This window comes from Lepeophtheirus salmonis, chromosome 3 (genome assembly GCF_016086655.4).
Source record: "Lepeophtheirus salmonis chromosome 3, UVic_Lsal_1.4, whole genome shotgun sequence".
Lineage (NCBI taxonomy): Eukaryota > Metazoa > Arthropoda > Copepoda > Siphonostomatoida > Caligidae > Lepeophtheirus > Lepeophtheirus salmonis.
The window spans coordinates 49,884,373-49,912,332 of record NC_052133.2 but is presented as its reverse complement, the minus strand read 5'-3'; the positions used below and the strand labels follow the sequence as shown (position 1 = coordinate 49,912,332).

Here is a 27,960-nt window from a genome sequence, read left to right as displayed (position 1 = left end):
TATCATTATATAAACCTTTATTTTTTCATCATAGATTTTAATTTAACACAATTTACATGACTAACAAAAATAGTTTAAACCGAATTCTCTTCATATCTCTACAAATAACATAACTTAAATTTTCTTAATAAAATAATGAAATAAACTATTAAATAAAATAGCATGAAAAGTAACAATGAGGCACTTATACATAATTAATTTGATGGACTCGATTAAATGAATTATTAATCGATATATTAAAAAAAAAAAAAAAGGAAAGCAAAATGACAAATCAGTTTGTCGAAAAAAGAATATATATATATATATATAATCAAGAAGTAAGTCGTCTCTTCCTGTCTTCAGAATTAATGAGATTGAAGCTATTATACCTATATAATAAAGCTTCAAATCTCCAATGAAATTAAGAGAATATGTACTTGATGATTAATTAAGGTGAGTAGAAGTAGTGATGTAGCCTTGAAGAAAATGATAATATGTGTACATACAAGATGAGGATATCATTAGGCTCTCGAGTCTCGACCAAATTTTTGAATATTTTTCCCTTCACGGTCACAATGCTCGGAGTATTGAGACTTCTTGGAAAAGAGGAAAGTTGCCTCCCAATCTATGGGAAGAGGAGAGCCATGAGTTTTCCTACGAGTGATTTCTGGGACGACTGAAGAGACATAGTCCCAATTCTTAGGTGGGTTCTGACAGACTTGACTACTAGCGATCTGTAACAGCTGTTTTCTATCGTAATGGATGTGATCTACAAGGAAAAAAGTAACATTAATTAATTTAAAAACTTCAATACAAATGGGTTAAAATAAAAGCCCCCCCGAATGATAGTGATTTTTAGAGGACGATATTTATTTGAGAAGAAAATACACATTTAAACTAATCATTGAAACCCCAGTAAAAAAATCTGAGAAAAACTCAATTATACTCATCAATATAGGGTTTTGAAATTGTCTAGCACAAACTATAATTACGTACTTTATAAAGAGAGATGGTTAAAAAAAGATGTACCAAATGTGAACATGGGGCATCAAAAATCCCCAAAACTTGGGTAAATACTTAATACATGACCTCCACTCATCTGCCAATACTTTTGAAGGTCTTACAATAATTTTTTAAAATGTTGCTTCGTGCTGAATAGAATGGTACTAATGAGTTTCATTTTATTGATGAGCGGTGTAGCCATATTAAGCATAAACAGTTTAAGTGGAAGTCATTAATTTTGTGTCAGTCCTTTTATGAGACTGCAGTCCTACATATCAGTCCTAAAACGTATAAAGTTCGGTGCTTGATGACGTCACTCAACTTTATTTTTGACAGTCCGAAGGACTGATGAGACAAGTTCTAAGACTAGAATAAGTTAGGATTGACAGAAAAATAATAGTTCAAGTATTAAATTGGTTATCAACAGGCCAAAGATATTTAATTAAGGGTGAGAAAGGAAACTTTCAAATATGGCCCCTCAAGTCATATCTGGGTTTCTAAAGAGGAAGTAAATTTAAATAATAGGTCAAGGTTATACAAATAATTTGTGGCACAAATTGCAACTCAAAAAAAAAAGATGAATAATTTATGAGTACATGTATTGAGGATAAAATTATTGAATATCTTTTAAATGGTCGATATATTAATGTTTTTGACTTTTTTTCAGATGACAATTACTCAGTAGTAAGAGGCATATTATTAAGTTCAGATGTCTAGTTATATTACTTGTAAATATGTAGATAATTGCCTAACTTACATAGATGAAAATAAAATGGTAGCATCAATTAATAGTTGATCAATCAAATGGATAATGTAATTAAATAAAGCACAATGAAACGTAGACATTGTACAATTAACGAATGTAAATTACAAAGTGTACAGAAATCGTAACTTCTAGCCAAGTTATGAGGCCCGTCAACAGAAAATAAAGCTATAATGATTTTCCTCAATATTAAGATTACATTTGAATTCTTCGACAAATTATCGTCAATTCCTATAAACAAATTATTCTCATTACCCCTTTGGAGGCACGACAAATTGCACTTAAAGAGGCCAAAATTGATTGTCACAATAAATGAATGAAAAATAAACTGATTTTGTTTCAAATACCATATCGGGACCAATATAAGCCTCTTAGATCAAATAAAGGTACTACATGATAGCTTAAATTCTTAATTCTCAGAACTCATCCCACAAATTTAAATACAAGCCTATAATTGACTCAAATGTGTGAATGAAATATTGGTCTTTATGAATAAATAAAGTAAAAAAAATACTTGAGATTTTCTCCTTTTCTTGATTTTTGTTCAAGATTGTGTTTATGTTGAAATCCCATATATATATATATATGGGATTATTTTTTAAAGGGACAAGGTGTTGGTAAAAATCAGTGAACTTTCGCAGATAATTATCGATTTTTCTCAAACAAAGCAATACGTTTGGGGGGGGGCCCAAAACCTAGACAAAATAATTCCCTACTTTTGTGGTAACCTCCATTTCTAGTTTGAGACGCTTCTTTTGTAGCACCTAGAGTCGTTTTGGACCGATTTTTAGCAAATTGAGCACGACGATCTCTTGTTTCTCTATTTTTAGTAATGTCGGATTCCTCCTGAAAAGCTGACTTTGGAGAATCAGGAAATAGCGGTGTTCGAATAATGTTAACATGCGAATCACAAAGAACGCTCTTGGACCTTTGAAGAGCATTATTATTGACACGATGCCGTCCGCCCATGTTTTCAATGGCTTTCTTTTCAAAGTGCTTTTGCAACACGGACTTGGCAACCTATAATATGAAATATCTGGATTACAAAATGGATCAAAAACATCTTTAAAAACATTGCAGGACTCTTCTTACCCTCAGAATACTGGAGTCGAAGCCAGATATTTTGATTTCTTGATCTCCGACGGTGATAAATAACTGCATCTCCTCAGATCCTGAATTTTTTTTCTTTCTTCCATCCTTGGTTGCTGCTAAAGGTGTTGAGAGAGGAGCTATCAGAAGAAAAACAAAGATTACACACAAGGTTAAGACAATGTAATAGATATCAACATTCATAATGCGTTTAACACAATCAGCTAGTAAATAATATTATATTATACTGACAATAAAATCAATTCCTTTTGGAATCAACTAGATTTGATCCTAAAAGGAAATACAACTTTAATCCTTTCATGATCCAAAAAGGAAGGAAGAAGGTAAGATCAGGATTTCAATATGAAGATCAATAATTTATCATTGTTAAAAAAGTTCGTATTGTTCTTTGTTCAAATCATGGAATTCTATGACTTTAAATCCTATTAACAGTACTTCTTAAAATTGCATACATTCAAAATAATTCTAGTTGAATATTAAAATTAGGGTAGACAGAGGGCAGTTCTAACACCTTTTGTCTTAGACTCAATTACTGGACGCCAAAGAGATACGAGGGACGGCTTCAAAGTTTAAAAAATTGAGTTTGAGAGAGGATAAAAGAAATTAGACTGAATAATATTTTTTGAGGAATTTATAATTAATAGTCTATTTAAGATTTTGAATCATCAAATTTCAATTAAATATACGGCTATGTCCCCAATAATTTTTTGAGCAGTAGTAATTATTGGGCAATTAATGATAGTTCCTCCATAGTCCCTCCAGTCAGGCATAACAAAATTGTGATAACAGCACTGAAAAGATAAGATAGACTCATTCTCATAAACCTCTTCAGGCCCTATTCCGTCAGAAAACATGCTTGATGTGAAGTTTCAACTGTAATTATATCAATAAATAAAAGAATCAACAATGTCAGGGAAACAGCAGCACTTGTTGCAACTGTATATTTTTTTTTGGGAGGGGGGGACCCCTTAAAGTTTCAAAAGTCCCTCCCGCCCCCAAGTTGTTATCGCATCTTATTTATAAGTATATTACTGCTGTGGAATATATATGGAATCAAAAATGGTGGAACAGAAAAAAAATTCCCTATGGCGATTCCGATGAAATTCCAGTAAAAATTCCTGATACCGATTCTTTACTATTTTAAATAATAGTTAAAAATACCATTTTGCTATAAACTTCTAAGAATTACAATTGATTTTTTCATCTTTTCAGTAGTAATTACAGGGGCGTCCGCAAGGGGGCTGTGCCCCCCCAAAAAAAAGGGATTTTTTATTCTAACTTGGAGATGTAATATTTGAAATTTTTTATAAAAAATATTAATATTGTTAATTTAATTAAATTTTTCAATTTTTTTTTCTCCAAAAAATTTAATTGTCTGGGAATAGCTATGGATTTGTGAAATTTTTCTACGAAAATGTTAATATTTGAATATTGTTTTCAAGAAATTTTATACTTCAATTTCATTTTTTTCTGAACAGCTATGGATTTTTGAAAAATTTTCAAAAAAAATTCCAAAAACTAAGCCCCCAAAAAAAAAAAAAAATCCTACGGACGCCCCAGAGCTATAATGTAAATGGCTATAACTTTTTTAATTCTCGCTGAAAAAGACCTATCACAACTCTACCCGGTCTTCCCTACTAACAAACGTAATTTAGACAAAATATAGCCTAGAAAGGAATTCCTTTTTATCAATAGAAAATGCAATTCTTGGAGTTTTAGAGAAACAGCCTTTACCTAATGCAAATATAAATGCATATCAATATTAAACGGTCAGCTATTTTTCTTTGACTAATTGATATTAAATCAATCAGAGCTTCTACATAAAGTATGACCAACATTATGATACTTTGTGTCTCGTTAATAAGTGTAACAAAAGAGAAATTTGAAGTGCATTGATGTATAAATCCCACCTTGCAGTCCCTTTATCTGTAAGGACATGGATGTTTTTTTAAAGAAACTTGAATCATTATTTACATATGTGAGTCATCAATATAAAACCAAGCTAAAAGGATATTTTCCTCAAAAATAGAGTCTAGACGAAATACATTTGAATTCTTTAACTACCAAACTCTAAACACTTTGAATTCAAAACTTCAATTAGATATAATTTATTATTTAACAAAAATAATACTATAGATAGATGTTTGTTTGAGCTCTCTTAATGATTAATGTAGCCACCCTTAGCGGCAATGTTGTCTTCCATGAACCCGCTGCAGATGTATTCATCAGTCTTTGTACCCGCTGCGGATGTAGTCCTCTGTCTTGGCGTCCAAGAGCTTGTTGATAGTGGCTCTAAGGGCCTCGGTAGTCAAGGGTTTTGGCATCAGGGCTGTAGGGAGGCCAAAAGTGTCAAAAAAGAATTCAAAAGAACTCATGCAATGGAGGAGATGGTTTCTTTCATTGCTGGCGTCATAAATGGCCTCTCCCCCTCACAAGGCTCTTTCTACCCACTTTTTGATAGGGTTCTAAACAGTTCGGTGTGAAACCCCCAAGATCTCTTGCATGACCTTTCATTGACTTGAGGGGATTGGCCTGGGCTGTTTTCTTTAACTCTAAGAGTCAATTTGGGCCTTTTCGATAGCACCCCTCTTCTTCTCCAACAGTTCGGACTTTCTGACGGGGTAGACAGTGGTCCTGGAGAAGCCCAACTGCTTGGAGTGTACGAATCGAAATTCGTCAATCACGTTCAAGTGTCATTTTTTCGACTTGTAAGTAAGCTAGAGAGCTCAGATTTGTTTCGTTTCGTAAATAATTATTTATGGTTTAATATATCAGAATATGGATTAATTTCAATCAGTCAACCTTCATTAATTAGTAAGTGTTCAGATTTCAATGAACCACTCGGCATCTCTCATGATGCATGTTACTTTTTATTCGATTTACAGAATTCAACCTGTTAAATCCCTTAAAATTATTAGAATTAATGGAGGCTGTTTAGTAAGCTATATAATGATATTAAAGTATAATCAACGCTCCTAGCGGACAAAAAAAAAGTAACTATGACCACTACTTTTTACAAACATTATCAATTAGATTATCTTCATTTCAGCACTTGGCTTATTATAGCATCGCTTAGATGTTGTCTCTCCAAGAATTTAAGAATAATGACATGAGCTTAGGAAATAAATATTACACGGCTCAGATTTCCAACTACATACACACCAAAAATATTGCAGCCCTTTTAAGTCATATGTTCTACAACTCTAGAATTATACACATATGCTACCCGTTTCATTTACTGCAAAGATTTGGCAAATAGAATCAAAATTAGGATGATTATTATCATTACGCTATTTCTAAGACATGCATATTATTTACCGAGTGAAAACTAGAAATTTACACTCAAATTATTCAAAAGACTTAAAGTGACTTGACACATAAGTTCTGAATATGAATTGGTTGTATGAACTAATAGCTGTATTAAAAAAAAATATATTTTTTCATTCATGAAATAAATGTAATCAAAGCTGGAAGCATTAATTCGTTTGGATTCCACTCCAACTGAAATTTCAAGACATAAATGTCTCCTGGAAGACTCTCTACAACATAAAAATACACAAAACTACATTAAAGTCCTTATAGACAAATTGCTTCACAGAAGTTATTATAGTCTTCCAGTAGGGATTTTGCAGTGAGAGATTGTTGGTATAGTTGTTCCTCGGTTACGAGAACATCAATTACGTTAAGAAAATTAGTAATTTATTGGCAAGGGATAGATTTTTATACATTTCATTTGTTGTTCATCTTGTAAAATATCTTATATTCCAAATATATTTTCTTAATACCTGCCACAATTATTTTCTACATATGACTAATAGCTAACTATTAATTAGGTAAATATTTATAGTCTCTAGACTCAATAGTACTTTTATAGGCTATAAAATATATTTTTAAAAAATGTATGTCGGAGTCGGTGATATTCAAAATGCTGGAGTATGGATCGGGAATTATATTTACAGACTCCGCAGCCCTGGTCCTAAGAATGGACTGAATGAATAAGGACTGTCACTAACCTATCGATAATCACAGCTGAAGGTCGCAGAATTGAATATATATATACCGCATACCATCCCTTGAAAGATCTTGTTATTAAATATACATTATTAGAAAAATATTATGAAACAATTATGCTCCAATTGTAAACTCTCTAAATTTCAAGTTCCCACCCCGTATTTTAAGACAATTAAAGATGGAGTGTCAGTCGTATGGGCGCTAATATATATTATGTACAATCAAAGTTACGCAACTATTAACAACTGCTAATATTACTAACTGAGGAATTCGTACTTAGATACATTTATATAATACTATGGTGTGATTTAAAAACGAAGAGAAAGTTAATTTTTGTTATAAAAAAATACAGCAACTTAATTATTGTAATGATTTGGTTTGTATTAGTGTTGGGGTGGGTCTGAGACCGTTATAATATATAATCATTGATGAAATAAAGAGATTTGGAGAATACAGTCCAGAGTTGTCGACGGAAGGCGAGAGCCACATCAAGTTATTTTTTCTCCGTTATTTCTTTTGTGATATATTGATTTGACTTACTAACGAATCAAATTCGTATGTCAAGGTATTACTGTTTATTATTTTATCTCTGGGTATAGAGACTGTTTGATGTACAAGAATGGCCACTGGAGTGCACTTTATCAAATCCAAACCCGACAGGATCTTAAATTGTAAACACAAGAGTAAGAAGGAATTTTAGTACCATGCGTTAGCTGACCAGACGTTAAACAGTCCCTATAAAGGTGTATTGTAACTTAAACGACAGCTAAAGGAAATGAGTTGATTTGCTAACGTTTAGTACATCATTAGGGGCAATTAGAGTTGAAAATCATTTATTAAGCTGGAAATTGTCGATTATAAGATAAACAAACAAATATGACGTCATATTATACCCCTATTGTCAGAAGAAACATTTACTCAATCATTAACGCATCTTGTGGCCTCTATGTTTTTAAGTTTTTTTTCTTTTTGTAATAATTAAATGTTTATTTGGTGCAACTTCGGTCTAGATCAGTCTTGTAGTAAAATTCGGTCTTGTTCCAGTCCCACGTAGAGATAAAATGTTCCAAAGTACCCGGGCACGATTTAAGCTAACTCATATTATTCGAAATCCAAACCGGATTCGGAGAGTTGAACTTTCATAAATATTACAGAAGATCCGAGGAATTTCCCGGCTCTTAAAAAGCTTATACAATGTCTTAAAAAGATAGAACGGATCTTATATCCAAATACAATATGGATAAATTTGTATTATCTGAGGTACGGGATCCGAACAGGCTTCTGGTACACTTACTTTAACGGATCGTAAAAAAGATTCTAGGTATTTTCCTGAGCTTTATAGAATTGCTTCATACTTTAAACCTAGATATAAAAATAAGATATTATCTATATCGAACGTAGCATCTCTATTTATCTTGTTGAGTGCGTGCATCCACAAAAACAGTTGCCTCGCGTGGTTAATACAATGTTATGATAACAAAAAATTTAATAATAACAATTAATTATGTTTTAATAGTTATGCATTGTTTCGACAACAGTAAAAATATAACTTCAATCGAGATACTATTTTATTCATGCCCGAATTGGAGAAAATATTCCGTTAAATTTAGGTTTCAAATCTGTACGCGAAAGTTCAGGTACTGGAATATGTACGTCTAAAGATCCGAACCGAGCCGTATTTGTCCCATATTTAGTTCCACGTCATTTTTATTGTTACGTGGGAAGAAAAGAGAGAGAAAAAAAAAGAAGGAATATCTGCCTCTGAAAATTAGAGTCCTCGATCTGAAATATCGATCTAAAAAAAAAATTCACTTAAGACCGAAGCAAAAACAATTTCGGTCTCGGACCGAGTCAACACTAGTTTCTCTATAAGTGTACATAATTGAGATAAAGCTCGATAGCATTATGCATTAATAACGTAAAAATACCTTCAATAAACATTTAATCAGTCATGAGAGGAGTTTATATGGCATAATCATCATTAAAGAGCAATTCTGAAGTAAGGATAAACTCAAGTATTATACATAATATGCTCCTTGGATTATTCAAGTTTTCTTCCTCTAACAATAGAGAGAATTAAAGGGGCCAACATCAGTGGGTAGTTACTTAAAAACAAGATATAATTGGGAGTTCCCCGATCTACATTCAAGACACAATTCTATACTTTTTATATCTCTAAACCTTTCCTTCGTAAAAAGATAAATCGAAAAAATACCCAAAATCAGTTGGTAGTTTTCAAATTTTATTTTGAATTGATAGTATAATGAATTGTTCAATGCTTAAAAACCTGAGCTAAAATGAGTTCTACCAATCAGCGTTCAAAAAATACATACAAAACAATGACATGAAGGGATTTTTATTGTATCTCCCAAACTTTTCTCTTTCAAAAAGGAAGACATGGTCTAAAATCAGTTTGGTAATTCCATAATATTAGGAAACTGTCCACACCTGAACTAAAAGAGTTAATTCGAACTAAAAACAATAACTACTGAGAAACGAAATAATCAATGACATTCATATCGGGGGAGTTAGGGATCCCAAAAAGGGAGCCTTCTCTTCTTTCAACAAGTTTTGGGTCTTGCAGGCCTTGGGAGAGGGGGCGGTCTTGTTGAAATAGGAACTCGACCCCATTGGCCTCAGCTTTCCTTGGACAGACAAGAGTTCACAGTACCTGTCGGCATCCACCCTCTATTTTGGCTAAAAAAGGTGGGGGAATTAAACTGCCGTTGCTGAAAGTAAACTAGATTTCAAAGACGAGGAGGGCATTAGCTCTCTCTATGGTTAACCCTCTGTCGTTCTGCACCTTGTAAGATCTGTCGACAGTCCATTGTACCTCATCCGCATAAAAGATGATTCGGTACCATGGGCAACCTTTATTTTGTCTGAAAGGATACTTTTTTTTTTTTTGAACAGGCGGTATTATTTCATCTGCAGGTCAGTATTTATGGCTCTGGAGATTGTTGCACAGCTTACTTGGTGCTTTTCGGCAAGCACGTTAATCAAAGTTCCAAGAGATCCCTTCACGGCCAGTTTCAGGGCTACGATGAATCTGGGAGCACGGTTTTTACCACTCCGGGACATGTGAGCTTTTTTCTTATATGTCCCCTTGTCCTTCCAGTGGTTGTAGACGTCGTAGACTGTGCTCATTGGATACCAGAGCATCTTCTTGATGTACGCTGGGCTGTGTCCCGCGCAAGCAAATTCAATGATTATGTTTCTCCGGGTCTCTTTTATCGTCAACATTGTTTTAAATTAAAAATTGCTCAATTAACTAAAAGCTAAGGCTCAACTCCTCACTTTAAAGATAAAATAACAAGAGTTAAATGCTTTCCTTATTGTTTAGGATGTATTTAATGATGGACCAGAACCACCTTGTAGTTAAATGTTTGGCCTTTTAAAGGAGAAAAACATGCCTAATTTTTATTTTTCCTTAATTTAACTTTATGAAATTTAATGAAAAATGAGTGTATTTTTTAGCTCGTCCGTATTTTTTTTTTTGGAGTTGACAAGCTCAAAATTTTTTTTTTCTTCCTAAGCTGTAGTGATTATTATTTACCTCTTTTTCTGCAGTACCCCTCCACATTAAGTAATTTTTGCTTTTCGCTAGAAATTTAATATTTCAAATTTAATTTAGTTTTTGATTTTTTTTCTAAAAAAAAATTTTTTTTTTTTGTCAATATGATTTTTGAATTTTGTTGAATGTTCATACGTATTATGTGCGTTATATGCGTTTCGATGATATTCTGACAACTTTTGCTACAAAAATATTACTTGCCGTGAGAATGAGTAGTGGACCGCACCTAAAAATTAAGGAGGCTTCAGTGCGGGATGGACATCCCTACTTTAGACTGTCGATCCTTCGGACTGTCAGTACTGGAACTGATTAAAAAAAGAAGAAGAAATATAGTTGAGTTACGTCATCATGGACCGACGTTTAAAGGACTGAAATGATTAAATTATTCTTGGAACTCGGGTTACAAATACACAGCCCGGTCCAGGGGTATTAAGTCAACCCGCATATCACTAAGCCATAAATTCAGCGTTTTTAATGTAGGTAAAATGTTCATTGCATTATAACAAGAAATATATATCATAGTGAATAAAAAAAATAATCAATATATTATATATACGTTTTGAACATAATACATAAAAACCTGTAAGACAACTTTCCGTTGATACCTCTCTCTCTCTCGAAGAAGAAGAAAGAAATAACATTATAATGTTCTAAACAAAGAGAAAAAAGAAGCACTAAAAACCTTAAGGTAGGCGTTTGAATATGTTTTTAGTCATCCGTCTTTGTAGGCTCATTTGTTCACGAATGAATGAATGGACTGACATCATACGTAAATAAATAAACAATACTTAATAATCAAATTTAATTTATTTGCGATAACACAAGATTTTACTTCTATACATACCGAGTGGTCCATTAAAATCTGAACACTTTGAAGTTTAAAATTCAACAAGATATAATTTATTAATCAACAATAGAAGTTCAAGAAAATTAATACTATAAATATATGTGTGTCTGAGCTCTCTTTATCATTAATGGTGCCGTCCTTAGCGGCTATAGGGTGGGGACAGAAATTGTCAAAAGAGTTTGAAAGACTCGTGCAACGGAGGAGATGGGGTTCTTTCATTGCTGGTGTCAAAAGTGGCCTCTCCAGCCTCACAAGGCTCTTTCCACCCACTTTTTTGATAGCTCTCTGGACAGTCTGACATAAAACCCTGAGATCACTTGCAAGGGCCTCATGGACTTGAGAGGATTGGCCTTTTTTTTTAACTCCTCCGGGTACAGTTTGGCCATTTTGACATAGCCCTTCTTCCTCTTTAACGCTTCGTACTGCTGACGGTGGTCCTGGAGATGCCCAAATGCTTGGAGTGCGCAAATGGGAATTTCTGGATCACGTTCAATTGTCATTTTCTCGACTTGAACACAAGCTAGAGAACTCGGGTTTATTCTGTTTTGTAACTCATTATTTATGCTTTAATATATCAGAATATGGATTAATTTCAATTACTCAACTTTCATTAATAATTGATGAATAAGTTAGTGTTCAGTTTTTAATGACCCACCCGGTAGAGATCATATTTCATCTACCTCCGTCTTTGAATATATATATGTATAATACAAGGAGAGACATTCCATTCCTCCTACGAAAAAAGGTTTGCCAATAAAGACACAATCACTGTTGGTATTTGACCTGAAAAAAGAAGAAGCTATAAGCCAAGTGGGAAAGCGAAGACCCTATGGTCAATATTTGCACTTAGAAGTTGGCTACACGGTTACTTTTGTATCTGTTAGAAGTAGAGGATTAATTGTATAATAGTGACGTCATCAGGGGTGTCCACAGGATTTCATAACAATTTTGACATTAACTTAAATAAAATCTCAAATTTGACAGATAACTTTTTTAAACAGATCTTGAAAAGTTAAAAAAGTTATAGAAAACTTTGATCCACATTTTTTTTGGATAAGCCGATAACGATGAAAATAGTAGAGGGACCAATGGCCCCTATGATTCAAGGGCCACTGCTCTATAACTAACTATAGAGCCTCCATGAATTCACCTCTTAACTGAATTAATAACCTGAGACGGGAAGAAAACTTACATACGTCCTAAAATAACGTGACGTCATATGAGGTATAATAAAAAGCGACAACTTGCCTTGGGACAAAGGCTTAATAAAAAAGGAATATACTCAATCTATAAAGTGTTTTTCGCCATTTGGGGTTTCTTTGTGTCTTGAGACAATAATAATTTTTGTTGGGGCGAACTTATCTGGTTATTTATAAAAATTCAATCTGGATCAGTTATATAGAAAAGTGAGGTCTATATTGCTCACAATGAAAAAATCGGCCTAAACCAGTGGTCTTGGAACAATTTGGTAATTTAGAAAATTTTGTGTTCCTAGTGTTAAATGAAATAAACGACATGCCACTCCAGGGGCGTCCGCAGCTGGTGGGATTGTATCTCTTCCAAAAAATATTTGAAACTTTTTTCAATATTTTTTCAAAAAATTAAATAAATAATTTTTTTCCCACATAATTTATATTTAATTTTTTTTCAAAAATATCTAAGTTTTCAATTATTTTTTTCCAAAAATTTGATTTTCCGTTAATAACTTTTGATTTTTGGAATTTTTTCTAAAAAATTAAATATTTGAAATTTAAAAAAAAAAATTATATAAAGTACATTTAACCAAGTACCCCCCAATATAATATCCTGGGGACGCCCCTGGACTAGTTCGTGGTAAATTAATTTTACTACAAGTTCTTTTGGGCTAAAAAAGTTACCCGACCCTGGTCTAGACTAATTTTATTTTATGAGATGGTTTCAAATTATGTCTTTGACGTCATATGACTTTTCAGTGCTGTATATTTTGTGTACAACTCGTATAACAGGGGCAAGAGAAGATAAGGCCCTAGAATGAGACAAAAAAAAGAAAAAAAGTACACGATTTTTTAACAATTAAATTTCGATGACTAAAGATCGAACTGAAAATAAAAATCCGTCTCAGACAGAGTATCAACATTAAAAAGTAGATAATTATTTGCAAAACACTCTTAGAGTAATACAAAATAACAAAGAAACCACTGACACACGACCATAGATGTTCAAAAATCTCTCAAATAATGTGTGGATAAAATTACATAATCCATTCATAACGTTTTCGTAAACGCCTTTTGAAATTGATATATAAGAACAATGTGTCATTATTCATTAAGAAAAAATAAGGTATAGGTATAAAATGACAACATAAGGTGAATTATACATCTTACACGGCCGTCCCACATCGAATTAAGGATAATTTATTTTTATACGTAACTCTATAACTCGATCGCCCACAGCGTTAGGATTAGGGATTCATGGTCATCAAAATTAGCAACTCACCAACAGAGACAGTCAATTTTTTTACTAGCCCCGTGATAAAATTTACTAGCGAAAGGATACAAAAAAAATATATAAACTACATATTCACTTGGTATATAAACGGAGATATTTGATTGGCTTAAATTCGAAAGAAAACCTAATCAATACAGTTTAGTACAAGGACACAAATCACTTTACAGAATATGTTAAATAAATTGGTTGGTTCTGGAGTTGAAATCCTGTTCCGCGCATAGATATGTTTCTTTTGCTCAAAATAAGCAGTGAATGTTGTGAAATGTGTTTTCTAAAAATATATTTTAATTAAAAATCACCCTTAATATTAGTTTTCAATGTCTATTTGAAATATGAGACGTTGGCAGAAGGTAATGCTCATGATTTCAAGCCAAAAATGCCTTTGTATATGCAGTATTTAAGGTACAGTAGTACGCAGCCAGCCAGTCTAAATACAAGCCAACCTGAACTAGCCAGACTAGTTTTTACTAGCCACGGTCTTGCGTGTCTGTCGAGCCCTAGTTACCATCACTCTAACATAAAAATATACACTTTATTTTGTTATCAGCTGACGCTTTTGCTCCCTGTACCCTAACAAAAGTTGATTGGTTTAATTTGGATAAGCTATTGTTCAGCCAATGGTAACAATTCTCGAAAAATTATAATTATAAGGGATGTCAAAATTGTAGAAATCCTGTTGAACATACATCTTTAAAAAAATGTATAAGTTGGTATATTTGAAGTACTCTTACTAATTACTTCTCCATATCTTGAAAATTAAAACGTACTAGATAGCAAGAAGTACTATATGCACTATTTTATTTATAAGAATAGCCACTAAAGCGCACTCTAGGCGATCAAAATCAGACAGGATCTCAAATTTTAACCACTTAGAGGAAGTTGATTTCTGTCGACATATTCAAATGACTCCATGGCATGATTTTCTTGTGGAATATACATATATATATATCTACAATAAACAAAGAAAATGAACATCGAAAAAGATCCATTCTGTGGTCGACCGAAAGAGACAGTTAGCGGCAAAAACATCAAAAAGTCCACGAAAATAATTTTGAATGATTGTAAAGTGAAGTTGATCGATAGAGCCTCCCTCAAAGTAACGTGCTGGACATATTGAGCAGGAATATTTGGATATGCAAAAGCTGTGTGCAAAGTGGGTGCCACAGAGCTTACAATGGTTCAAAAGCAGTATTTTGTGATACACAATTACCTCAAAAAGGGCAAAACCATCCACAGCGATTATTATTAACATTGTTGGAACGTTTTAAAGATATAATCCCGAAAAAAAAGGCTCCACTTGAAGAAGAAAAATGTGCTGTTTCATCAAGACAATGTACCGTGTCCACAAATCAATGAAAAATATAGCATAATTACATTGGCTATGCCACAAACTGATTCCTTATCCACCGTATTTTCCAGATATGACCACGATTGACTTTTTTCTGCTTGCAACAGACTTCAAAAGAATGCTTACTTGAAAAAAATTCAAAGGTAATCGCCGAAACTGAGGTCTATTTTGAGACTAAAAAGAAATCGTACTATAAAAATGGCTCGGAAAATTGAATGACCGCGATAATCGGCCGGCATGTAAAAAGTTATTACTTTTAATTGAAATAAGTTATGAACAATTCCCCACCATGATTGAAGAATATTGCAAGTGTTGGAAAGAATTGTCAAACTACACACTATTTTGGATATTTCCTCTAGTGGAGGAAAGTTTCTTCAGAGATAAAATCCAGATTACAACGTGTCATGGTCCTTATAAGCGTTCTGAATGGTGATTGGTTGAATTTGAATTAGTCATTGTTCATTTATATATTATGACAGTTGGCAATCATTTTCTAACAACATCTACACACTGATTTTGGACCTTTTATTTCTGCTATTGAAGGAGAAAAGGTTACCAGAAAGAATAAAGATCCCATCCTGTAGAGTGATGTGAGAATTCACCTTTAACTTTTCAATGTTGTATAAACCATTCTTTACCAACATATTACGTTATCTACTCACCTTTAAAAGGATACATTATATAACAGCGTACATAGGTATATACTTTGAAGGCCAAGTATGTAAGTTAATGACCTCAAATAATACATGTATTTGTTAGTCAAAACCTCCTTTTAAGACATTAAAACATGGAGCCGTAGTTACGTTGTTATATCATTTTCACCTTCCTCATAATGACTTTGTGGTCAAATTTTTAGATGGTTTGATTAAATACTATATATATTAGAGACAGTATAGCCAATTCAACATGGCCCATATATGGCTAATATTATTATGCATGTACCCATGTATATTATTTAACTCACAATAAACATGATATTGATTTCTTATTCGTGTCTATAGTAGTGATGTTACGGATCGTGGGTTCGTAACGGTTCACGAATTGCATAAATGAAAATAATGGGTTACGAGAACACTGCTCTTCATAAAGCGTAAAATAAACGGGCCGTGAATCCTGAGTTTGTACGAACCAATCAAAAAGAATGAAGCAAGTGTTGTGAATATTGGCAAAATTAGGGTGAGTGTAAATTTAAACAAATATATTTGTTGTAAGGGCAAAATGAGAATGCTTTCATTAATTATTCGTCCTATTTCGAAATTACTAATGTACCAGCAAACACTGTAGATCTCATCAGAAAATAAGTCGTCCCTCGAAGTAATAATATTTCTAATAACATTCTCTCAGGCAGGGCTTTTTCGATCACCGCAATTTAGGCAGTATTTACGATCATCTAGTGTGTGGTGTACTTTCCTACCTTCAGACAATAGGAACTCAGCTCAAACACCAGTGATGCCAATCCATAGCATTTTGAGCATGTTAAAAAAAACGAAAAACAACATTGTAGGCCCAACACTATTAGGTAGCGTTGTCTTAGTCCTTATTTACTGCAATGGAGTCCAGTTCACTCTCGTTCGGGTCCAGTTGACTTCTGCATATCAGTCCTACAAAACTTATAAAGTTCGATCCTTGATGACGTCACACGACTTTAATTATCCTTCTTTTTCAATCAGTTCTAGTACTGACAGTCCGAAGGACTGATACAACGGGTTCTCTGACTGTACTGCCCGAATAACTAAGGAGTCACACAACACTAAAATACTTATATTTATAGAGAAAAAAGAAACGCTCAATGTCAAATGGCCTATATATATATATATATACGTACGTACATAATAATAATAACCGTACAAATAGGATATTCGTAGATCCTGCACGTCAACATTAAGGTCACACATGACGGGCTCCACTGAGAGTTACACTGAGGGGGGTGAAGGTTGAGAAAGAAATAGAGGAGAAAGAAGGAAGTAGAAGACCCAGGATCTTACAAAAAACAGTCAGTTAATGATGTATAATAAATCAGTGGTATAACATAATATGTGAGGAACAAACATTACAATTAAAAACATGGATACTTATCTCGCAACCTTTCCTCTCCTTCCTTAAAAAAAGAAAAGAAATGAAAAGAGAAAATGTCTCAAATCAGAGGGGGATGCTAGCCAACTGTTTTTCATTCAATAATTCCTAGAGAATTGTTAATTGATTATTAACAAAAAAACTAAATGTAATTAAACCAATTAACTTTCAGTATACAAATAAGGACATTAGTTAGACATGGGGTAATATCCAAATATTTTTTAAATCATAAGATGTAGCCCTATGCCTGAAAATATTTTGTCACAATTGGTTGTATTTGTTTGCAAACAGATTTATATCCTAGGCAAATACGACTGCCCTCCCCTCCTTTTCATGAGGCTCTGGAATCGCAATGTTCATTACCTTGTGGTTAATGCTTTAATTGATCTTATTTTTTTAAATTGGTAATCTGAAGAACCATTTATTTTTCCTTAGCAGTTGTCGTTATTATTTAATTCTTGAGTAGTGAACATCCTTTCCTAAATAGATTCAATTATATTCAAAACATGATTAAACATTCGGTTGTGGTCATAAAAGACGGAGAGTAACCCTGAGGATTTGTTGCAAAGTTATAATGATTGTAAGTCCTTGTTGGACTCAGAGTAGAATTGGGGATCGACATTGGAGTAATTCTACAAATATCCTTGTTTATTTCCTTCTTCCCCATCTCCCTTGTCACAGCTGATCTCCTCCAAAAACATTCTTAAATTTTCAGGGTTACCATGTTGATTTTCGTTGTTGTTGTTTTTTTAACAGCCCTATTATTGTACACTCAATTTTCATCACTATTAATGAGTATCTTGAAATGATTACGTTATGTAATTACTAGGGAGGCAAACTTTGTATCTCAACTCATTTCAGGAAATACTTCAGTCATAAATCATAAGATATACATTCATTCATTCATCTAGGTGTGAGTACTCGATATATATAGTATTCACTCCTTTTTTTCTGATTACGTCATTTAAAATATCGGAGCAAGTATCAAAATTTGTAAGAATTTTCTCCGAAAGAGATACGATTCAATATTTTGCCCAATATATCAACATTTCCCTTTCCAGAAAGTTATGTACATATATATGTTGTGTACAAAGGGGCGTCCGCAGTGGGGGTTGTGTTGGAGGGCCGTAGACACCCCTCCCCCAAAAGAAATTTTTTCTTTTTTAATAGAAAATTTAATATTTGAAATATAATTTAATTTTCTAATTTTTTTCTAAAAAATTTAATTTTCTGTGAATAATTATGATTGTTTAAAATTTTTGTCCTAAAAATATAATTTTTTGCAGATTTATAAAATTATTTTCCAAGAAATTTAATATTTGAAATTTTTTTCCAAAAAATTGTACATATGAAATTTAAATATAAAAATTATTTTCCAAAAAAAATCATTTTTTTGAACAACTCTGTATTTATGAAATTTTTTCAAAAAAACAAAATCATTTTTGGTGACCAGCTCTGGATTTTTGGAATTTTTTTTCAAAAAATTCCAAAACTCAAGCTGTGAAACATTATCAAGTTCAAATGCCCAGACATCCCAACCTGTACACAACACATACAATATAAGAGGTCAAAATGAATAGGTAAATGTTAGCTCACACTTCCAACTGTTGATAATAAAATAATTGGTGTTCAAATTATCAAGTGTTAGAAACACTAATAAGGGGGTATGATTAAACGATAAATCAACAGATGACTAAGGAATGTCATATGATACTCTCTGTCTTATTTTAATTTGGCTTTAAGTCTAATGTGATGAATCAGTTACTTAATTCCTATTTATTATTGGGCTCCATGTACATAGTATTTCCCCATGTTTTTGTCTTTTGGTTTTCATTCTATTATTTTATTTTACCTGTCATAATGTTGAATTAAAATCAGCTGCAAGCAGCAGTGACAGAAATAAAATACCCACAGATCCTACTCTTTATATAACAAGGATAGGTAAAAGTTGTAATTACTCCGATGTCGATACTCAATTCTAATATAAGTCCAACAAGGACTTACAGAGTTGACATTTTTGTTAGGAAAAAGAGAGCGCAAGGAGAAGACAGAAGCGAGACATATGATACTAGGTGTTAATATCAGCAGCTTGTTATATAATTTTGAGGGAGGGGGAGAGAAAATGAATTACTGGTATTATGAGGAGAGGCTTCTCATTTAAAATAGCATTAGTACAATATTAAAATTCTTATACATTTATTATGCATTTTTAAAACAATTAAGACCAAAGATAGGCGAGAATGCTTACATCAGATGGAGAAGTTTACACCACGAGGACTTATTAAATATTGGAAAAAAAGAGACCTCCCAAACACCATTTTTCCTTGAGTTTTAAAAATGTATAATAAAATAATATATATGAATTTAAAAATAATAATATTTTCCCTGCGCATATGCTAATTTAAATGTAAAAGGTCCTCCTCTGTATAGAAGTAATTCACTTTCTCCCTTCAAAATCATTAAAAATGCAGCTGATATTAACAAAGGTTTTAATTCAGGTGTACCATATGTCCCATCTCTACTCATGACTCTTGCAGACTAACACTAGACTAGTTATCTAATATATAAATACAACAAAGTGTGTCTGTTCGTCGACGCCTAATAACTCAGTCTACTACATGTTACTACCGATAATTATGAAATAATTAAATGCGATATTTTTTTAGGTATAAAACCTGAGAAAGCGGGATTTTGAGAAATAACTCCCAAGTAAGTATTTAAAGCTATTTGTAGAACGATCTATGAATGTCAAACATAAATAAATATTTATGTTCTGTAGATGATAATATATACAATTTACTCAGGACTTGGAAACATAAGTAGAATACACAACACATTTATGTGAAATAAATTTCGATAAGAAAATGATAAGTGTGCTAGAAAATGCGCTTTGATTTACCTAAATATATATATATAATAATAAAAGCTATAAATAGATTCCTTCTTGCCTTGTTCTCATTTAACTAATTCTGCCGAGATATTGTATTTTAAATACTTTTGTTGTATAAACTATGTATAAAAAAAACACATTATATTGAAACAAATTTTAACTTGTATTGTTGTTTTTTACTTATAGAGGTCTTCTTTTTCAAAAATGGGAATAATGACATCATTCCATATAATTACAGAGGCGTTCCCAGAGACGGCTGTAGGAGCTGTGTAAAAATTTATTATTTAATATGGATTTTTGAATTATTTTTTTTAGAAAAAAATTAATTCTTTCTGAGTAGCTGTGGACTTTAGAATTTTTTTGTTGAAAAAATGTAATATATGAAATTTTCTATTTTTTTATTTAATATTCAAATTTTATTTTTGAATTTTAAAAAAAAAATTTTTTTTTTTTTTATGAATAGCTTTAGATTTTTGAATGTTTTTTTCCAAAAAAAAAAATTACCTTTTTTCGAATAGATATGGATTTTATGTTTATTTTTTTTTCCAAAAAATTGAATATTTAATTTAGATTTTTGAATTTTTTAGAAAAAAAATAATTTTTTGTGAATAACTATGGATTTAAAAAAAAAAAAAAAATGAGTAAGTTTGTATTTTACAATTTTTTTCTCAAAAAATTAAATATATGAATTTTTTTATTTTTAAATTAAATACATGAATTTTTTTATTTTTAAATTTAATATTTGAATTTTATTTCCAAATTTTATTATTTTTTGTGAATAGCTATCGATTTTTGAATTTTTTGAGAATAAAAAAGATACACATTCCTCCGGGCGCCCATCAATTAAGACATAATTCATATTAGTTTGAAGTTACGATCTGGAAAACTTATACGGAAATCAAACCCCTGTAACTTTTGTTGAACCTTATCATGAAATTGTAGAGACTTTGAATAATTATAAAATTTTATTCCCACATGAGGGAATAAAAGAGGGATGATTGGTTGAAAAAAAGATTCAACGTCATTTTTTATTCCCTTCCTTCAAAGAGAGTAAATACAGAAAAACAAGACAAGTTACATGCCTGATTATTACATCTCTAAATTTCATGCCCTCACTAATTAGGTCCTACAAAAAAATTGACCTAGAATAGTAAACAGGGATCTTTCGGTCATAAAATTTTGACATCCGAAAAAAATGTTAAAAAAAGCGTTCGAATTGGACGGCTTTTCTATAGATATATACCAGTGTGGTTATGATAAATCAAAATTTATATTAATACAGCAAAGTTTTTCCGTCTGTCTGTATGAATAATTGGAAACAAGTCGTAGGGTGCACTGTATAAAGTGATCCATCAAGGTTAATAAAAATAAAAGGTTATACTATAATCCGTGTGCGACTGATGTATGTTTGACTTACACCACGCTTTTTAATAGTGACGTCATAGAATATGATTGGTTGCGTGTTTTGCCAAAATCTGTCTGTCTTGCTCAGAAGGCAGTACAATACATCAAATTGAAAATTCTAGAAAGCCCATTACATGATGGTCTAACCTTGTATTTATATTAATCCTGGTGGTCCATGATGTATATCAAACATTTAATAACAATGTAGTCTTACTAATAAATTATTGCAGGGGTGTATATATAGCATCCAACGTGTATAGGGAGTGCACTCTATAATCATAAAAATATTTTTGATAAAAGAAATACCAATGTAGTCGTATTAACGAAATATTATAGTTATATCTGAATTCATATATATTTATTTATTTTATTATGCATCTTTAAAAGAAATGAAACCATAGATAGGCGAGAATGCTTACTTCAGACGGAGAAGTTAACAACACGACGACCGATTAAATAATTACCCAAAGAAGAAAGAGCACACGCAATAACCATTTTCCTTTTCTAATTTTTAAAGTTAGTTTTTTCGTTACAAAAATGGCAATTCTAGCCGTAACCAAACTACAAGGTGAACTCTGCAAAGGAAAGAAAAGCTGCTTACGTCATGAGTGAAATGACAAAGGAACGTCATTTGTACTGGTATAATAAAAATCAAGATCTTGCCACGAGAAAAAATGCTTCACTACGAACAAAAATCTACTCAAGCTAACAGATGCCATTTTGTTTTAAAAGATATTATTACTACTAGTGTTGGGTTTTGGTCTAGAAATTATATTTTCTTTCAGACCAAACTCATTCCATCTAACAAAAAAAACATTGTCTGGACCAGACTCACAGAAAAATTATGTCTGGACCGGTCTTATAGAAAAATATGGCACAAAAAAAATTGGTCTTGACCGATTTAAAAGATAAATTGTTTATAACATGACATCATGTGTATTTTCAAGTATGATGACGTCATATAAAGTTTAAAGATAGAATTTTAATCCTGTCATCTCTTGAGATGAATGAATAAGTAAGAAGTATCCTCCTTCGATTCCCTCAAATTTTCCATTTGTCCCAACTCTTGGAGAACGTTAAAGTCCACTTAATAATAAAACAAACTAATGTGTAGAGAAACGGATTCTTATTACATATTACGTATTACTCAACTGATTTCTAGTATAATCGAATGTTCTAGAAAATATCATGTACTTTTGAGACTTTTTTTTTGAAAAAATCAATAACGGTTGATCTAGAAAAAAAAAATTAGTCTCTCATAACATATGAGAAGTAAAAAAAAAACGGAAAATGATTTTAAAATGTCAAACAATGGACTAACTAAACGTATTTTAAACATTCTCCAAGGGTTTTAATCGGATGGTCATTCTACACTTCGATACGAGGTGTTGAAGTAGGAGCCAATGCCGTTTAAATTATTTTAAATTAAACTATTTTCAAATATAAAAGAAAAAAAGTCCCCGTCCCGAGAAGGACAAAAAATTTCAAACCAGAAATCCCCAAGCAGGCGAGGTGTGGCCCATTCCTAATAAGAAAGAAGGCAATTTTCCTGTACCTCTTACTCTCAGCATCCTTTATTCTAAATAAGACCGAAAATAAACTGTCCATTTGAGACGCAAAAAAAAAAAAAAAATGGTCCGCTAAGTGAGGCTGAAAAAAATTTCCACGGTCTCAGACCGTGAAAAGTCGATCCAAATCAGTCTAGAAAAAATCACTTAGACCGAACCGAAAGAACAATTTGGTGCTGTACCGAGTCTCAACACTAATTACTACCATTAGGCTCTAAGGCACAGGTATGACTAATGACTATTCAGGTGTTGAATTGAAAACAATAACTAACGACGTGGGAAGGAGGGAAACACCAAGAAAATGGATGTTGTCGTTATTATTATATGATGTTATTTGTCAATAAATACAAAAATACAATCTCCAGATCATGTAAAAAAATAAGAAATCATTTTGAATGATTGATGACAATTACTTAGATGTAAGCAGTATGCACAGAACAGCACACCAATCAATATTTAGTATGTGTATTTTTTTTTACAAATCATTTGTTACATAAATGACTGTAACTATTTATGAACAAGCGAAAAAATTTTGATGGGCGTGTATGAGATAATAAATTATTTAAAATTTTGTGTATCAACAATTATCTCTCACTCTTTTAAATACATGAAACAATCGTCTTCAACTTGTAGGGGCGTCAGCAGGTTCGTAGACTGGAGGGGATGTAGCCTTACTCCCGGAATTAAAGAATTTTTTGTATTAAAAGAAAATTTAATATATGAAATTTTTTTCCAAAAATCTATTTAAGATTATACTTTTGAAATTTTTGTGAACAGCAGTAGATTTTTAATTTTTTTTTTTTTTTTTTCCAAAAATTAAATATTATAATTTTTTTGTGAAAGGCTATGGATTTTTTTATTTTTTGTAAATAAGTGTGTATTTTTGAAAGAAAAAAAAAATCAAAAAAAATCAAATATTTAAACTGAATTTTTTAATTTTTTTTTCGGAAAGAATTATATATTTGACATTCTAATTTTTTTCAAAAAATTTTAATTTTTGGGTTGTTTAAAGAAAAAAAAATCACAAAAACCAAGCCCCAAAAAAAAAAAATATATATATTTATAATCCTGTGGACACCTCTGACTTGCCACCAAAATGAGAGTGGGCAATGTGTTTTTATGTAAAGTGAGCATTGTTGATGTATGCCATATCGGGGGCCTAAATAACAAGGCTGCGGCGTCGGTAAATAAAATGCTCTTTTCCGACACCAGTATTTTGAATGCCCCCAACTCCGACTCCAATTTACTGAAGGGCAGTGGAGGAAATTAAATAATCTAAAATGAATAGTAAGTACACAACAAATTATTGAAGAATTCCCTCTAGTCTCTGGTTTATGGGATAACTTTCAAAAGTCAGAATTTATATCTACGTTTGGAGGAGGCTTAAGTATTAAGAACCTTGAAATAGTTCCGACCCTTAAAATATTCGTGATACAATTGAGAACCAAAAGAGTTTTGATCTATTCAAATTACATGGTTATTATGAATTTATGAGTAATATATTTGTGGATATTTGAACGTTATAATGTGCCACAAATTAATTATATTTTAGTCATTTGTACTAAATAGTCAAAAAATGACATCATTAATATATTGATTATCCATGGAATATTCAATGTCTGCATTATCCTCATCCCAAGCACTGTAAATCTTTCATCCTATTTTTTGGTCGCAACTTGTACAATCTGCTTATATAACTTGTACAAAACATAAATGTATATATATTTCAAAAGATAACATTTTGATATAATTAATTATATAAAGGTGTTGATCATTTTTGGGGCCAACTCCCCCTTCCCCCCTTGAAATGATGAAAGCTAGCAACGCCCCTGCTAATATGTTTAAAAATATATTATAACATAGTTATACAATCTAGTTTCCTTATTGTAGACACAAAATTAAATATTATGTAGAATGTTTTTCTCTCTCTCTAATTATCCTGCTTTTCTCGTCCCAAATCAATTCAAAAGAAATAATCGTAAAAATCTAGCCATTTTTAGGGATTTTTAAGTATATATTACAATGAGTTCAAAAAGTAATATTCAATGAAGATGTCAAGTCTTTTATTAAATTTTTAAACCGCTTTTTATGAAGTTTCATCAAGATTTGTTGAATCTTTTTTTTAAGATGTAAAAATATCATTTATGAGTCCGCAAGACGGCGTCGTCTACAATTATGATGCAATTAATGGCTCCAGTGAAAAAACTCTTATTATCAAGGAACATGTTACTAACGTCTAGGACAGTGCGTCTCAAACCTTTGAACAATTTTTTTGGTCAGGTTAACTTAAATATCAGTGCTTTGGTGCTGTTAGAGGGGAGACTAATCCCCATTTTTATCAATTTTTATGTAGTAATATAATGAATGTCCTCCACTTAGTTTAAAAGTCCTAGCTGCGCCTCTAATTCAGAGCAATGATTATCGGAGCAGCAGGGCTCAAATAATTATTTCAATTGAAGTAGTATTTATTGCCTCTATTAAGGATGGATGAGGCATCCATAGTCTCTCAAATCATCCGGTGCCGCCCAATAGTGAAACCGTGATTATGGCACTGTAGATAACAAAAATTATTTGACACATCAGGCCATTCACCATGTACACAATTTGCAAACACTGAATTCTTAAGTAACGGGAAACAAAATATCTAAAATATTGAATAGTCTAGGGCAAGTGTTTCTCAAACACTGTTGCTACACAAGCTTTATATAGTAGTGCATGAAGAACAAAATAAATAGGTTAAGCATTCACTATTGTATATTCAGAATGGTTATACTAGGAGATTTTGATATTTTCTCGGGTGTTCCATACTGTAAAAGTTTGAGTCTTAGACATATAGAAGAATTTATATACAAATAGATTTATTTTGGGACGAAAAGTTTCCGTTTGAAGTAAAAAAATTTTGTCTGATTTAGTAAAGTTAATTTCTTTTTTACATATATTCCTCACAGACTAGCTAAGAAAATCGATAATGCATGTAAAATTTCACTATGAATATGGATATTAGGCGTTTTAAAAGTACGCATAGCAAAAAAAAATCAAAATCTTCAACTTACCCTTATTAACAGGTGATGAGATACTACTTCGTGGTGAATCAATGTTTGTGGGTGAAGAGGTGCTCAAATGATGAGATTCATGCTTTAAAAAAGAAAGAAAAAATCGGGTATAAGTTGGAAATATTAGACAATATGAGATATTTATATAGAAGAATTGAGTATCTTTTTCGTCAAATAGAAAAAGTGTATTAAATATCATCGACTATGCAGTTTGCATGAGTATTCATGTTGTTAATATTAGCATAGTCGATGATAGAATTGGAGCAGAATTGAAAGGGGGGTGATTGGAGTAGGGGAGGAAGGGAAAACGAAAAAAAAAAAAAATCAATTAAAATACATTCTTGAATACACTAACTCTTAATAATAATCGTTTATAAATAGAACATATTCAATACAATATATTGAATGTCATAACATAACTATAGTGTTTTAAATTTCGTATATCTAAACATTAAGAGCGTTTCTTTGTGTGAAGATATTTAATTAAATAAATAAGAAGTGGCGAATTGAGACTGATTGATTTAAATAGAACTTTAAAACACTGAGTTATTTAATTAAGGAAACGAATTAAGTCCAAATAATAAATGAATCCAAAGCTAACCTCCACTTGTGCAATTTTCTGTTTGTAATAATTAGTCATGCTCTCCGTGGCTTTCCAATTTAAGGCTCTAAGCTCAAAAATCTCAAGTAAATGCAGTCGGGCCACCAGGGCAAGTTTTTCATCACGACAAGCATTTCGTAGAGCAATTTGACATCGATCGAAACTATCCTTGTATTTAACTTCAATAAAGGGGCCCCAGGATTTAAGGGATGCAGAGAGGTTGAGTATGGCTTGTGTCACGGTGGCATCATAGACTCCATTTCCTAACTTTAGAGCCACATTCTCTAATAAGCTCATTGTATTTTCAACTGCAATGAGAGATACAGAAATAATAATAAGAGATTAGGGTTTGAAATACTCTGATACTGAGAGAATAACAAGAAGAAATGTGCAAAGGATATCAGTGATGCTGTGGTGCTGAAGTGATATCACATCATCATAACGGGTAGTAAGTCTTACTTACCCGAGGATATCTCAAAAGAGGAAAGCTGTGATAATGAGGGCTGAATGCACGAATTTTTATTACTTAAGGGAGACGAATCGCTGTTCACGCTGTTGTTGTTGTTGCTTTTGGGACCACCATTCGAAGACATTGACTTGAGAGGTCTTGGCTTCTCCACACTTCCTCTTTTAGAGGCGGATCTCTGAAGGACGGGGTTTGACGTTGTAGTAGTACTCATCATGATATGAATAAAGAAGAAGGCCTCTACTTGTTATTTTAATTATATTAATGACTAATGTAAATCGCCAAGATCCAGCACCTCATAACAGCACGTCAAACAATTTGATTCACTACTTAACAAATTCCTCCTAGGAATGAATTCTTAAGGCGCCTCTCCCAGTAGAAGTAGTAAGAACTAAATATAATTTCTCATGATTAATAAAATAGTTGCAGCTATATAAAACCGTGCCCACACAACAAGGAGGAATACTATTTACTACTACTTCGAAGGTCCATGACGAGCAGTATAACAAGGAAAGACAGATTGAATTGCGGACATGCTACTCCTAATGTAAATCCCACAAAATACACCATACAAACGCGTGCACTTCCTTCTAGTCTTTCTCTTTCTCTCCCTCACTACTACTCCTTACTCTCGCTTGCTTGCTTTGATTCTCCTTTCCTTTTTATGTGCGCTAGCTCCTAATCCCTTCCATTCTGACCCATCCCACGATCAATTATTCTACTTCTTAATGCTAAATGAAAGTACTCTCATGTCTTAACTACTTAAACACTAACGTTATAGGGC

The 27,960-nt window shown here is 32.2% G+C and overlaps 1 protein-coding gene across 2 annotated transcripts; it reads right to left on the bottom strand.

The window, feature by feature from the left end:
* On the bottom strand, positions 1–27,960 carry mxt (Eukaryotic translation initiation factor mextil). Of its 2 annotated transcripts, none has more exons than XM_040709535.2 (6): positions 27,174–27,960; positions 26,711–27,018; positions 26,110–26,191; positions 2,837–2,973; positions 2,461–2,764; positions 1–748 (listed from the first exon to the last, which is right to left on the bottom strand). In XM_040709535.2, the coding sequence occupies exons 1-6, from the start codon at positions 27,391–27,393 to the stop codon at positions 501–503; spliced, it is 1,299 nt and encodes a 432-aa protein (XP_040565469.1). In that variant the 5' UTR covers positions 27,394–27,960; the 3' UTR covers positions 1–500. The 2 variants fall into 2 exon arrangements, with proteins under 2 accessions (XP_040565469.1, XP_040565470.1); XM_040709536.2 differs by having other exon boundaries at positions 27,237–27,796.